Source organism: Acomys russatus, chromosome 8 (genome assembly GCF_903995435.1).
Source record: "Acomys russatus chromosome 8, mAcoRus1.1, whole genome shotgun sequence".
Taxonomy (NCBI): domain Eukaryota; kingdom Metazoa; phylum Chordata; class Mammalia; order Rodentia; family Muridae; genus Acomys; species Acomys russatus.
The window spans coordinates 21,520,824-21,535,554 of record NC_067144.1 but is presented as its reverse complement, the minus strand read 5'-3'; the positions used below and the strand labels follow the sequence as shown (position 1 = coordinate 21,535,554).

Below are 14,731 nucleotides of genomic sequence, written 5' to 3'. Positions count from 1 at the left end.
GTGGCCACAGAGGTCCCCATGAACCCCCAAACAATACAGGCTATTGCTTCTGCTCTTGGTGCTCACAAGGACCAGATAGCAGGATCTCACAGAAGCGCATCCTTTGGTTGTAGCATATAGAGCCATCAAACCGGCCCTGGGCTGACAGCTTCTCTTTTGCTGCCACTTTTCATGGTGTTGCAAGGTGCTCTGCAGGCTGCTGGAGGGTAAAAGACAGGAGCTGTATTACCAATACTGACCCAGCTGACCTTGCTGGCAATATGTGCCCACCAGGGTCCTACTGGATTGACTGTTACAGATTTGAGGTCTGGTATTGTAAACCCGGTCAAAAGGTCATGACCTGAGGAGTCATGGGCCATACTGAGGAAAGCTACTAAACGGGCATGTGCTTGTCAGAGGGCCTTCTCAATTCAGTATTGGTGCTTATCATCATAAAGTGCTGCTGTTCTTAGCCTTGGTTAGAGAAGTTGTTTCCTCCTCCTTTTCCTTTTCCTCTTCCTCCTCCTCAAATTTATTTCTCTCCCCCAACCCCCAGTGGGTAGTAGTTAATGTAGAGACTTGTAACTCATCAGCATGTTACTGATTGCTGAATGCTCATCACTAAATGGGACACCTATGATCCTCCCATAAAGGCTCAGGAACCATCTCAGAGGAGAGGGTGGGAGGAAGGTAAGAGCTGGAGGAAGATCTAGAGTGCCTTCTGGGCATGAAATGGCATTTCACTCATGAGCTCAGAAGCTGTGATCACCAGCTCAAGGCCTGTACAAGACTGGGCCCGTCTGTCAGCATTCTAGCACGGCTTGGAGAAATACTCTTGAGGCCCGATCTCTCCCTGAAGATCTATAGGTGGTCAACTACTGCTGGGGGAGGGGGTCAACTCATGAGTCTCCTGTTCTCTCAGATGAGCTATGGCTGCTGAGGGAAGAGTAGACATGCTCTTCAGTGACGTAGCCACTGGTAGGTTGTCCGTGCTCTTTCAAACAACCCCTCCCCACTACTCTGGTAAGCATCCCTAATTAAACTCACTAGAACACCAAAAAAAAAAAAAAAAAAAAAAGACCGGGGAAGCAGAAGGGGGATGAGTTGGGAAGAGGACAAGAATCAGTGCGAATAGAGGGGTCACAAGAGAGAGTGACAGTAGGGGAACATCGTCAAACTATGTTATATCCGTGTATGAATCTGTTGCTGTGAGACCCATTATCATGTATAATTGATGTTAACAGAGAAACTGAAAAAGGATCCCACTATGATATCAGTGGGAATAGTCAGTATTTGGTGGATCGAAATATGTGAAACAGATTAGCACGTGAGACACAGTAAGCACTCAGTGAGTTCTATGTACCTGTAAAACAGGACGTCATGTATTTAGCAAGCATCTCCAGTCGTGTTGATGATAACTAAAAAAAGCATAGGAAGAACTACTTAAACTCATGCCAATATTTCATTTCAATAAAGCCCCCCACCACACACCTTCTCAACTTTGTAAGCTGCACTTCTTTATTCTTTTTACCTTCTTCTCTTCACACATCGAAGTCCTAAAAGGTTTTTTTTTTAATGTTATCTATGCAGTATTTAGAATTTTACATCCTGAACCTGCTTTTCACACTGATTTATTTTCTTCTGTTTTAAAACATCTTTGAGAACAACTTTCTTCCTCCTTCTCCTCCTCTCTCCCTTTCCCTTCCCTTCTCCCTTCCCGTCCCCATTGAAATTGAGTGTAAGTGGGTTTTTTTCTACCTCCCTGAAGCCTGCTTTCTCATGGGTCAAATTTACTTTATATTCATTTGGACATGGAAGTACTTTTTCTGCTCCGTCTGTTCTCTGCATGATTGTCAGCTACTGGGAGGAAAAAATAACAAGGCTCCAACTTCCATCTCTTGTGTAATTCCTCTCCGCAGCCCAGAAGATTTGACTAAGACTGAATGGGGTGAGGTATGCTCCATGCAGAGGTGCTTAATAAATATTTTAAAACAGTATTAAAGTGTTGAATCAATTTGACAGCAGTGCTGTTGCTCATCACTTCGATGCCAACACTTTCTAAGTCCTGTCTCTGCCTAGCAACCATTTCCCCCACATACCTACACGTCCCCAGAAGTTTGAGCCAGGAAGAAGCTTTTTTTTCTTTTTTCTTTTTGATTCAGCTTTTCTAGCTGGAATTATGATGGTATTGTTTCTGTTGTTGCCTCCTGAGGAGTGTTTTATGGGCACTTAAAGACCCTGCTGTGTGCCTTGAAGTTGCTTTCCCCTTTACTAATAGTGGAGGATGGGGCAGAGTGTTGCAGAGATGCTGAGGGCTACATGTGCTGCCTTTCCAAATCATCTTTCCTGTTTCTATTCTCTCGAAGCAGAGGTTTGTGGTGTACCCCAGCCTGGCCCTGAGCTCAAAGCTCCGGCCTCCCCAGCCTTGGGTTTATGGGTATGGCCCATACCCTTTGTTGTTGTTTTTGCTTTTGTATTTTAACTAAGATGTTTCTTCAGAAGTTTCAGTCTTCATTATTTTCTGATCCACCACAGCCAGGTCACACTTGCCCTGTAACACCAGTCTCCTATTCAACAGTATTTCACATCTACTCAATATAGACTTATACTCAGGTGGTGAAGAACCAATCTGCCTCCATCTTACGCTTACAAGCCATCAGATAGTAAAGACAAACTAAGTTCATTCCTGCTTATGGTTAAACCCGTAACCTTTACTACAAAGAATTCTGCGCTGCCAGTTCTGAGAATGGCAATTACATTTTTGTTTCAAAAAGCTAATATCAATCTTGCAGCCCTATCATTTGTTTCAGAAGGACTGTTACAGATATCTTGTTATGGACTGTCTGTTGTTATATCACCTTGGAATCTTGTCTTTATTTCAGAAGACTATTTCTTATGCTTCGTTCCTCTCCTGTAACCCCGCCTATCTTGCCCACCAAATCCCCCATTTAGGGATCCCCTACCCCCGAGCTATAAAAACCTTCCTCTCATCCAGCGCTGACTTCTTGAACCCGGCCTTAAGGGCAGGCAACCCGAGTACACAGGGGAGGGGGAGGGAAGCCTTGCTCTAATTAATTTGCCCATGATGGTTTGGGTCCGTAGTCGATTTCTCCTCCCATCTTTGGGCTAACAGTCGACTGGCTCTAATGTGGTAATCTGCTGAAAAGCTTATACTCTTTCTTGTTTGGGGGATGGGGTGAAGCTAGAGAATGTTTGTAAAGCACTTGCATTTTTGTTTTTTCATTGTCTCATTTAAACCCCAAAACTTTGTTAGGAGTGCCGAGTCAAGGTCATTTCCCCAAGGTCACCCAGTTTGGATGAACGAACACTGAACTTTGAAAGCCACGGCCAACCCGGTTTCCCAGTCTCGCCTAGTCTGTAAAACTTCAGGAAACTAGACCAGCAAGAAATCAGCAGCATAGAGAGAAAGGAGTGTAACACGGTAAAAGAGGTGGCTAACACATAACAAGGCTGTATGCTCGGAATTAGGGTAACGAGGGGCGTGGAGGAAGGTTCCACCCCGCCCCTGGCCCCACCCATTCCGCCCCTTCCGGGTAGAGCTCGCTATGCGCGCGCAGGCGCACTTCCTGCGCCTGAAGGTCAAACTGAAGAGGGCAGTCTTCCTGTGCGCGCAGGCGCAGATGTGTGCCGGTAGGCAAGATGTCGGGTTCCAAGTATAAGCCTGCTCCCTTGGCCACTCTCCCCAGTACTCTCGACCCGGCTGAGTATGACTTGTCTCCGGAGACCCGAAAGGCGCAGATCGAGCGCTCGAGCATAAGGGCCCGGCTAAAACGGGAGTATCTGCTTCAGTACAACGACCCCAAACGCCAAACGCTCATCGTGAGTGGGGCCGGGCGGGACTCTGGGCCGGGGCATCTCGCGTGGGTACACGCGGGGCCGCCCAGCTCCGATCCGTAGGCTGGACACGGGCCCCTCGCCACACAGCCCTTGGCCCTTTGACCTCGGCTGTGGGTCCATTGGCCAAGGGGCTGGCCTGAGGCTGCAAACCCAGGTGGTCTTGGCGTCCTGGCTTGACAACTTACCCCCTGATTTGGAGAAAATTGGTAAACTCTGCATAGTCTCGGCTTATTTGTCTGAAGCGTTGCCATAATATGGCCCTCCGTATCTTTTGAGGCGGATTAGCACGTGATCTAGCACAGTATCTTCCTTGTAAAGGGCATGTTCAGGCCCGGTGCTACCAAGTGTACAGCATAAAAGGCTGATTTGAGCTTTTCGGTTCATAACTCCCAAGGACACTTCTTTCTCGTGAGAATGTAGGGTTGTTCAAAGTAAGTGTGCTACAGAGCCTGAAGTTTGATGCAGCATTCGGCTTTGTAATCAGACCGTATGGCCTCATATACTAACAACCTATGACCTCTGGGCAATGTACATAATCTCTCTTAAAATATAGTTCATTAATGTTCTCCTGGGATTGGCGTGTGTTCGCCACAGAGTTGTGAGGTCAAATGAGAAAGTACGTAGCATCAGTAACACATGTCAGTAACTGACATTTTAACAAATGTGCTTTTAGACAATTTCCTTTGCGAAAGCTGTCTAATTATCTCAAATAGGATTTTTTTTTTCTAAAAATGAGGACTTTCCAACAATTGCATAGGTATTCTCTGTAATTTTTGAAAGTTATGGAAACACCGAGAGAAAGTTACACTACGTGGCCAGATACGGTACTAAATCTTTGTTTTGTTTAAGACTTAGTCTCCAGTGGCTCACAAGTCCAAGTCCCCCAGCCACGGCTCCCCTGCCATGTGAAACCTATTTCTGGCCTGAAAAACTTTTTTTTTTTTTTAAGGTTTTATTTTATTATGTATACAGTGTTCTGCCTGCATGTATACCTGCCCGGCAGAACAAATAGATGGTTGTGAGCCACCATGTGGTTGCTGGGAATTGAACTCAGGACCTCTGGAGGAACAGCCAGTGCTTTTAACCTCTGAGTCATCTCTCCAGCACATTTAAAAAAAAATTTTTTTTTCTTTTTTTTGGTCACGACCACTTACAGAAGTAAGCTGTGGTACTCTCTTGGCTTTCTAGAAGAGAAGACAATGGACAGGGCATATTGGGCATACAGATAGACCCAGATTATACACGGTGCTCAGTTTGAGTGACTCATAGCATTGTCTTCTACCTGGTTGAATAGAGTATGTCCAAGCAGGTCTTTGTTTACAGGGTGAAAGAGCTGCACCTGTCCTACACTATACACATAGTTGCTTTTGAGGCACTAAATAGTATGGTGTTATTAATTAATTAGCAGCATAGCCCTGGCTGTATAGGAACTCACTCTGTAGACCAGGCTGGCCTTGAACTCACAGAGATCCGTCTGCCTCTGCCTCCCGAGTGCTGGGATTATGGCATGTACCACAGGCATGTACCCAGGCTGTGTCTTTCTTTCTTTCTTTCTTTCTTTCTTTTTTCTTTTCTTTTCTTTCTTTCTTTTTTTTTTTTTTTTTTTAAAGAAAATAGAGTGAGGCCTCAGTCAGGCATGAAGTTGAAGCTCCAATCGTCTGTTTCTTAATCTCTATCCCAGGGCAGTTTCCGTTTCTCATCTCTAGTAGAGATAATAATACTTGCGTCTTTAGCTGTTCCGTTATTCATTTACCAACCAAAACATGTGAATCCCGTTGTCTAATCTTTAGGAATAACTGCACAGGGTCTGTTGTGAGACTGTGTAAGATGCTGGGGTGAGAGTGTAAAGCCAGCTGAAGTCTCGGCCTTGTAGACCAGCTGGCTTTCTAGTGGGGATGACAAATATTAAGTAGGTTTAAACAATCTTACCCACTTTGCATGTGAGATAGTGATAAATCATATGGAAAGTAAAGGCGGGATTAGCGATGTGTGTGTAATAGGGACGGAAGCACCTGTTTGGAACATGGCATTGGGCGTTTTGTTTTTATTTGTTTGTTTTGTAGTGTTTGGGGTCAAATCCATGATCTCACACAGTAGGGAAGTGCTCTGCCGCTGAGCTACAATCCCAGCCTTGGAGCATGACATTTAAGTGAAGGAGTTAGCTTGGGGGAGGGAAATAGGACGCCCATTAGAAGAGATTGTAAGTGTGAGGGCAGGCCTGTGCTGGGCAGCTCTAGTAGTTAGTATATTTCAAAATATACCGGAGAGCTAATTCAGTTAGCAGTCCTAGGACTGTGGAGGCTGGGCCAAGTCGGAGCCACAGAGCAGTCTTCTCAAGCCCTCATAGGCATACGCATACACTTTTGTTTTTGAAGAGACCACTATGCGTAAAACAGTGAAAGATGAGGGCAGAGTGACAAAACGAAATGAGGTCAGAGAAGTCTCTAGGGCTTGGTCACACTAGGCCTTGTATGGCATTGTAAAGATTTTTTTTTTCTTTACGGAAAAGGGAGTCACATAATGGAGACTTCCATCTTAACCAAATCTCTGTTTATTTCTTCAAGGATTGCCTGGGAAGGAGGGGAGGACAGGAAAGAATGAGCTAGGACGCTTTCCCAGCAGTTAAGTCTCTCAGCTGATGCCTGCTGACAGTAGTTGTAAGAGGGTTAGACGTGGCAAGTACTGGATAGGCAGCAAAAGTAGATCCAGCCATGTTCATCGTCAGGTGGATGTGCTCTGAGAGATGAGAGAGAAGTGGAGGGTGACTCCAAGGCCAACAACACGTTCCTCTCACTAGAGGAATGCGAGAGGATCGCGCATGGTGGTGGATTGAAAGGATAGTGACCTGTTGGTTTGGGGTGCTTAGGGGTGCCTGTGAGACGGTTGGCCCATGCTCAGGTGGGTAGATACTAACATGGAGGTTGAGGGCTAGAGGTCTAATGTTGACAGCTATGCCTATAAGGCTTAAAGTCATGTGACTGGATGAGGTCTTTAATGGCTATAGTAGTATTTAGTATATAGTAAAGAACCCAGCAAAAGCTGAGGCCCAATGTTAAAAGATTGGGGGGAACATGGAAGGAAAAGAACAAGAGAGACAGAGAATGAGCAGAGAGGAGGAAAACCTCTTGGAGGTGGACTCAGGAAACCCCACAAGCTAGTTTTGAGGGCTTCACCATTACTGGCGGCTGCTGGCATTTCACGAACATGTCCCAGAAAGGTACCCTTCCCCCTTTATTTACTTAACTTACTGGTATGAGTGTTCGTCTGCTTTTCTGTGTGTGTACCAGAAGATGCCAGAAGTAGACACTGAATAGAGTTAGATGGTTGTGAGCCGCCGTGTGGGTGCTGGGGCCTGAGCCCGGGTCCTTTTCAAGAGCAACAACTCACTACTCCTAACCTCTGAGCCGTCTCTCCAGCCTCCTTCCCCTGGTTTTGATCATGAAGTTCCTGGTATTTTTGTGAAATGAAATGTCTGTTTCCAGGAGGCAGCTCTGGAAGATGTTAAGGTGTAGAGCGTTGAGAAGTCTCATAGTGTGGCAGTCAGTTAAACGTTCTTTAGCAGGAAAGCAGACACCCCGATCGATGCTTTCATCTCCTGGCCTCACTCTGCTGTTGCCATTTGCACTATGGAATAATAAACAGCACTGCAGAACCTTCCACCTTAGCCTGGGTGATATAATTAACTGTTTCCAGAGCAGCAGCAGGTCAGTTTTAGCCTTTCTGACTGGTAGCGAGCAATCGTCCACAGGGTTGAGGAATTTCAAGCTGATAGAATTCTGGAAGCATCTCCTGCACTCAGGGTTTCCTTACCTTGGAGCTACAGCTCACTCAGCTCAGGGTCAAATTGCTATAATTCATCTAGTTTGAAATGTAAATGTGGAAGCTATTTCAGTCTTGCCCATCGTGGCTGGGCGGTGTTGGTTAAGACCTTGGCTGTTCCTGCTGCATCCTGAAGACTAAAGCTGATTTTATTTGCTTATTTTAATCTGCCACTTAATTGGAGAGAATAATTTTGTAGAATCACTTGGGGATTTAGCTAATTAAGTTTAATTATGTGTTTGGGGTAGATTTGCTATTCTTAGGAAATTATTTTAGTGGAAGTATATTAAATTATTTTTTCTTAACCAAGATAAACTGATTGTTTTTTGACAGCTTTTTTGGGGGAGGAAGGGGAATGACTTTTAATAGCGTGGAAGGTAATAGTTTGTTTTCCAAACATCAGTCAAGTTACTTTTAGAAATTTACAGTTCATGGTGAAAGGTATAGCTCAATGGTAGAGTTTGTGGCTACTTTACACAATGCCCTTGGTTTGATCTTCAGGCCCACGAGAAAGCAAAAGCATATGATTCAGAGTTAGAGTAAGCCTGCTTTCATCTTCCTGCAACTGACTTGGCAGGGGGAGGCCAGCTGTAGTGGCTCTGCATCAGGGCTGTGATGTGGTTCCGATGGGCACTTGCGAGAGAGACAAGGAGGGCAGGACTAAGTCTCAGAAGTAACGCGTGAAGTGATGGAGGGGAGAGGTGGCTTCTCCGCCAGTTTAAAGTTAGGGATCTTAAATCGTAGGTAAGTAGAGAGCCGGAGGGGTACAGACGAGTCCTTGAAGTTTTCCAGGATTTGAACAGGATCACCAGACAGGCTTTGATCTGATGCTGGCTCACACCTGTGATCCCAGCACTTGGGAAGCTGAGACACAGGAAGATTGAGGCCAGCTTGGCCTAGAGGTTAGCCAGGGCCACAGAGCAAGAAAAGAAAAGCCAAAACCAAAATCAAAATGGAAAAGGAAAAATGAGGGAGGAGAGAAAGAAAAAAAGTTTTTTGAGTACAAGAAACCGGTCAGGTGGGAGTGGTGGTGCAGACTTGGGGAGGCAGAGGTCAAAGGCCAGAGTCCAAGGTGTTCCTTGTGCCCCTCACAACAGCCCTGATGAATTCCTTCCTCAACACGTCCTCCTTCAGGCTGACAATTCTTTGTTTGTATTAATTTCAGGAAGATCCTGCCTTGCTTCGTTGGACCTATGCAAGATCAGCAAATGTTTATCCTAATTTCAGACCCACTCCCAAGAACTCACTTATAGGAGCTGTGGCGGCACTTGGGCCCCTCATCTTCTGGTTTTATGTTTTCAAAACAGACAGGGTAAGTATTAGGGCCAGATGCTTAGCGTTGGTGTGAGAGCACCAGGTGCCAGCTGCAGTTCCTTGTGGTGACTGCTCCCAGTGTCCCTCCCACTGGAACGCTTCTTTCTTTTCCCTTTCTGTCTTGCAATCTTGTGTCTTTATTCCTTTCTGGGAAGAGTTGGGTTTTCAGTTTTATTTGATACTTTTAAAAAAGCCACGGCAGCCTATGGGTCTTTGAGATTTTAATTTAATGTCTACTCCGCCATTTTGAAAAGTAATGGTCAGTTTAAATTTCTGAGATTAGAATATAGTTCATGAAAGCTCTCCTGTTTTCCCCAGATAATATAAAGAAATTAGAGTGTTATTATTTAGCAAATGAATACCATGATAGCTTTTTTTTTTTTAAGTTAATTTTATCACTAGATGTTGCATAGACACTTGTATTACTGCGACCAAATTGAGACAGTCTTACTGTGTCATCATCCCCCTCCAACCCCCCCCCCCCCGCCCTCCACCCCCACCCCCCGGCCAGCCTCAAGTTTAAGGTCTTCCTGGCTTAGCCTCCTGAGCATTGGGATTACAGGAATGAGTCACCGTGTCTGGCTTAGAACTAACCTTTTGTGATTGACAGTCAGATGTCCTGGTGACATTCTTTAGTTTTGCTGGTGTGTTTGTCAGAGGCGATGTTTGTTGGTTGAGTGTTAACAGAGCTCTTGGCTCACTTAGCATGCTCTCTGTTGCTGAGCTCCTCTTCAGACACACTAAACCCTAACAGCAGAAACGGAAGCAGTCTGCTGCTCACTGTCTTCAGAGGCCTGGCTGCGTGATCACAGGGAAGGCTGCCCGGTTCAGGCTCTCGGTTCCTGGCATAGCCCCGGAGCTTGTGCAGCCATCTAGACTGGAGGCCATTTACCGGTCTCCGTCACTCCAGCCACCTGCTCTTCTTCTGTCGAGCTCTTATCTTGTGATTGGCCAGTCACCTGTGCTTCTCCAGAAGGAGTTTGCATTTGTTCTCACCGTTTGCTTTTGAAGCTGGGCATGGTGGTTCCTGCCTGTAATCCTAGCCCTGGGGAGGCTGAGGTAAGAGGATCACCATGAGTTTGAGGCCAATTAGGCTAAGGACTGAGTTCCAGGCTAGCTTGGGTTGTAGGATGGAAATCTGCCTCAAAACAAACTGGGGCAATTCCTTTCCGATCCCTGAAAACAGCCAAGGCCCTTCTTGAGTGGTGGTGCTTTCTTACTGTCCTACCTTTAGCTTCTTATTGCTTCCTTGGAGTCCTGTGGCCTTAGGGGATGGGGTTGCAATTACATTTTGAGAATTTTTATTCCTGTTTTGCAGAGTCATTCCTTGGCCATGCCAAATGCATTGCTTTTTAATACTTTGTCTGTTTTTGTTTTTATCTATACAGGACAGAAAGGAAAGACTTATCCAGGAAGGAAAATTGGACCGAAAATTTAACATCTCCTATTAAGCTTGGCAAGGATGACTCTATACTTCCATAAATAAACCTTCTATTAAGCACTGAACAGTTTCTTTTAATCTTGGGCTTATTGTTGAAGCATGTTAATCCGTTAAAAACAGAAGCAAGAGCAGCATGTTTTGGGCATCTGGGCATCACAGTGAAGGCCAGTGTTTGCTGGGTGTTGTAGAATCCTTTCTAAGAGCCCAGCTTGACGAAGAAGCATCCGTTCATTTGCTTAACCTGTCATTCAGCAAATGAGTGTTAGCCGTGTCCAATGGGTACATGTGCTGAGGGAACAGCGCTTGGAGACCCAGTGTGCAGAGGTCTGGTGGCTCACTGAGTGGCCGAGCGCTCAGTGTCTGGACTCTAATAAATACCAGAGCCCTTGTGTGGGCCCAGCCTTATTGGTAAGCACAGTGGAAGGTTAACAACCTTGTGAAACACACAACAGAGACTGGAGAAATGAAGTGCTGATAAGTAGTTCTCTCTGGGAAGTTTGGGGGGTGGCGGGGGATGGCATCTGAGTTGGTCTCTGAAGTTCCCGAGCCTGCAGGCCGAACAGGAACATGAAAGGGCAAGGCCTGCTGGGTTTGTCTGACCCGGCCGCCCCTGGAGTAAGAAAGTGAGGACAGAGGTCATTGCTGAGGAACAGAAGGATGACAGCTAAGGGCACAGGCTGGAAATGCAGCCTGCGATGAAAGCTAGCTGGGAGTTAGCAGCTAGAATGCTGATCTCCATTTTTGTTTTATAGTGAGGAGATATAATATTCACCAATAAAAACAGCCACCACTCTGCTCTGTAGGTCAGTTTTGAAGCGATAGGGTGACAGTTTCATCCACAAAGGAATGCAGTCGTGAGCTCTGGGTGGACGGCATGCTCTCCAGGCGGACTTGCACACGGGTCTTTGGTCTTTGAAAGCATATACAGCTAATCTCTCATCAGTTCTAGCATTAACCTTCATACCACAGATAGCAAAGCCTGGAAGGCCTTGTGTGCAGGTAGTTTACGTCCCAATCTAAAAGCCTGGCAAGAGTGAAATGCCGGGAGGGAGACGCCCAGCACTGTGTGCTACTGAGTAGTGGGCCCCATAACATCCTGAAGACCTACGTACACAGAATTTCCCCTTCAAACATGGGAAGAGCACATGTCCTATCCCAGTGATCAAGAGTTAGCCAGACAATACCTGTGTACGTCCCAGGTGGGCATGCTTCAGAGTGACTGGCTGGTTTCATCATACATGGAAGAAGAAGGCCCTTAGGGCAAAAAGCAAGTGTGGTATGTGTTAGCAGCAACAGGACTGAGGACGTAAAGGTGGCACAAGAAGTTTGTCATGTCTGCATCTGTACCCTGCAGAACTCCAACCTTCACACATTAAATAACACCTTCGAGGTGGCGGCTACCTACAGTCTGCAAAACAGCAGAGGAGGGGTAGTGGAACAAGCCACGGTGCACGCTGCTACAACTGGCCTGGGGCTGTAGCTGTGGTCATTGTCTCAATCACGCTTTGTGAATGTCCCTTCGTTGGCCATCACTTTCGATGTAGACTGACTGATGGAATCCCCACCACCTTCGTTTTAAAGACAGTCTTGGTTACTCTAGGCCGTTGCCACAGCAATCACATATTTACAGTTGCCTTGGCCTGGAAGTACCAAGATATCCTAGTGAGTGCCATGGCTGCCAGACAGCCCTCCCTGCCCTCAACTGTGCAGCAGTAACACTAGCCTCTTGTAACCGCCTATCAGAGCTGCCTGTCCTGAGTCAGTGCTGCCAAAGTGCTAAGTTATTTTGGTTGACTGACTCCCAAAAACCCAAATGGCCTGGACCTGGTTAAGGTATCTATCAGATTATAATTTCCCTGGTAGAAGGCTTCTCGTACCCCACAGTGAATCAGGATATCTTAGCAAAACCTGAACTGGGCCAGTGAGGTGGCTCAGGGGTAAAGGCACTTGCGTTCAAGACTGATGACCGAGTTTACTCTCTGGAGCCTGCATGGTGGAAGGAGATAACTGAATCCTACAGCTTCTCCTCTGATCTGTACATGTGCAATGTAGCACACCGCCTGCCTACAAACACAAATAAATGTAAAAGAAAAACCTAAATTGGAGATCAGGGATGTAGCTCAGTGGTATAGGGTCTGGGTTTGATCCCTAGCTCTAGAGAGAAAAGTAAACTGAAAACTTACAGGGAAAGAAAGCACATGTCCTGTCCCACCGCCATGGGGGCAAAAGGGACAAGTCATACTGCTGGTCCTTCGGCTCAGGAAGGCTAGCTGTGAAGCCGTTTATGACCATTGGTTCATAACATGTACTACGTAGTCGACCCTGAGCTTCTAGCCTTCAGGGTGCTGTAAGCGAGCCAACACTGTAGCTGACCTTTATCAGCTCTTGCTGCTGCTCACTAGCATCTTAGAGCTGCTAAAGCCTACCTTACCACAGCCCTCAGTGCTTCTGACTTTGCAGAGTACAGTGGACAGCTCCGTTTGAGTAGATTTGTTTTTTGTTTGTTTGGTTTGGTTTGGTTTGGTTTGGTTGGTTGTGGTTTTGGTTTTTCAAGACAGGGTTTCTCTGTGTAGCCTTGGCTATCCTGGACTTGCTTTGTAGACCAGGCTGGCCTCGAACTCACAGCGATCGCCTGCCTCTGCCTCCTGAGTGTTGGGATTAAAGGCGTGAACCACCACGCCCAGCGCATAGAATTGGTTTTAGCCATGCTCAGCTGTCTTCAGAGCAGAATTGTCCTCTGTCATGGAAGGTATTCCCATACGTGAGAGCCTTAGGAGTCTTCACTGCAGTTATTGCCAAAGTCCTGCAGAAGACCCCAAGCTTCACCCTTATGCACCACATACACCTAGGACACTGGCTCAATTCTGTTAGAGACATAACTGACAACTGCTAGCCCTGTAGCCTGAATCTGCTGCAGAGCTCCTTCTGGGCTCCATTCAAAACCAGGAGCTTTACAGCTCATCCTGTTAGTGGCTGAGAATAGGGTGCCCAAGTAGAGCCCTGAACCCAGAGAGAGTCACAAAACAGGGAAGACTGTTGAATGAAACAACTTGCTCCTTTTTTTTTTTTTTTTTTTTTTTTGAGATGCAGCTCTGGCATGCTGCAGGTCACTGGGCCCCATAATCACTGACAATGAAGGCTCCTCATCCCACACAGGGATAATCTTCCAATTCAGCTGCCCCTTCCACAGCCTGTGTCAGTCTCATTTCTCACTGCATCAGAATACCTGGCAATGTAAGGGAGGAGAGATTTATTTTGCCTCGTGTTTGAGACCACAGTGGAGGGTGCTCAGGACAGCCTAGAGCAGTTAGTGTCAGGTCAGCCAGGATACAAGGCAAGATGATTGTACCTAGTAGGCGCTTTTCTGTTCCCTCTTTATTCCACCTAGACCCCAGGCTGTGAGACAGTGCTATTCCTCTCCAGGGCAGCCCTTCCTTCCTTATTAATCTGGAAATATTCTCACAGGGACACTCAGAGATATGCTAGGCACTCCTCGATCCAATCAAGACGACCAAGGAGCAAGTTCAGTCAACAAAAAAAGCTCACCCTGTAAGTGCAAGGACCCGAATTCAATTCCCCAAACCCACCTAGAAAGCCAGATGTGGCGGAATGCTTGTCATCCCAGCTCTGAGGAGGCAGAGAGATCCCTGGGGCCAGCCACCCTGACCTAAGCTATGCAGAACCTCCAGGCAGGTGAGAACCCTACCTCAAAAGCCAAGGTAGTTAGTCCTGGAACAACAGCCTCCGAGGCTGTTCTCTGGCCCTCCACATCCATGCACACTCTTGAGTCTGTGCAGCTGCACATAATTATGTGTGTATGCGAACACACTCTCTCTCTCGCGCACACACACACACACACACACACACACACACACACAGAAAAATATTATGAGAACTGGAATAAGAAAGAGCCCAATCAGTAAGCAAACAGGAGTTTGGGATCAGAAATCACAGAAGGTGTGAGAACCACTTCAGAGGGTTGAGCCTGGTAGACACAGGAGTAGCTGTGTGAAATGGCGGAAAGATCAAATAAAGAACAATGCATTTCAAGCCGGGCGTGGTGGCGCACGCCTTTAATCCCAGCACTCGGGAGGCAGAGGCAGGCGGATCGCTGTGAGTTCGAGGCCAGCCTGGTCTACAAAGTGACCATGCTAAGCAAGGTCTCAAACATTGTTATGTCTACAGCCCCCCACCCCTGCTTTTTACTTTTTATTATAACATAGGAGTCTCATTAAGTTGCCCAGATTGGCTTTGAATATATAATCATCCTGCTGAGCCTCTGGAGTAGCCTGGATTACAGACCAGGCTTCTATTCTTGAT

General features: G+C 46.5%; 1 protein-coding gene across 1 annotated transcript; it reads left to right on the top strand.

Annotated features, from left to right (window-relative positions):
- Positions 1 to 3,624: 3,624 nt before the first annotated feature.
- On the top strand, positions 3,625 to 10,476 carry Ndufb4 (NADH:ubiquinone oxidoreductase subunit B4). Its single transcript, XM_051149893.1, has 3 exons — positions 3,625 to 3,819; positions 8,822 to 8,968; positions 10,359 to 10,476. The coding sequence occupies exons 1-3, from the start codon at positions 3,640 to 3,642 to the stop codon at positions 10,419 to 10,421; spliced, it is 390 nt and encodes a 129-aa protein (XP_051005850.1). The 5' UTR covers positions 3,625 to 3,639; the 3' UTR covers positions 10,422 to 10,476.
- The last annotated feature ends 4,255 nt before the right edge of the window (positions 10,477 to 14,731 follow it).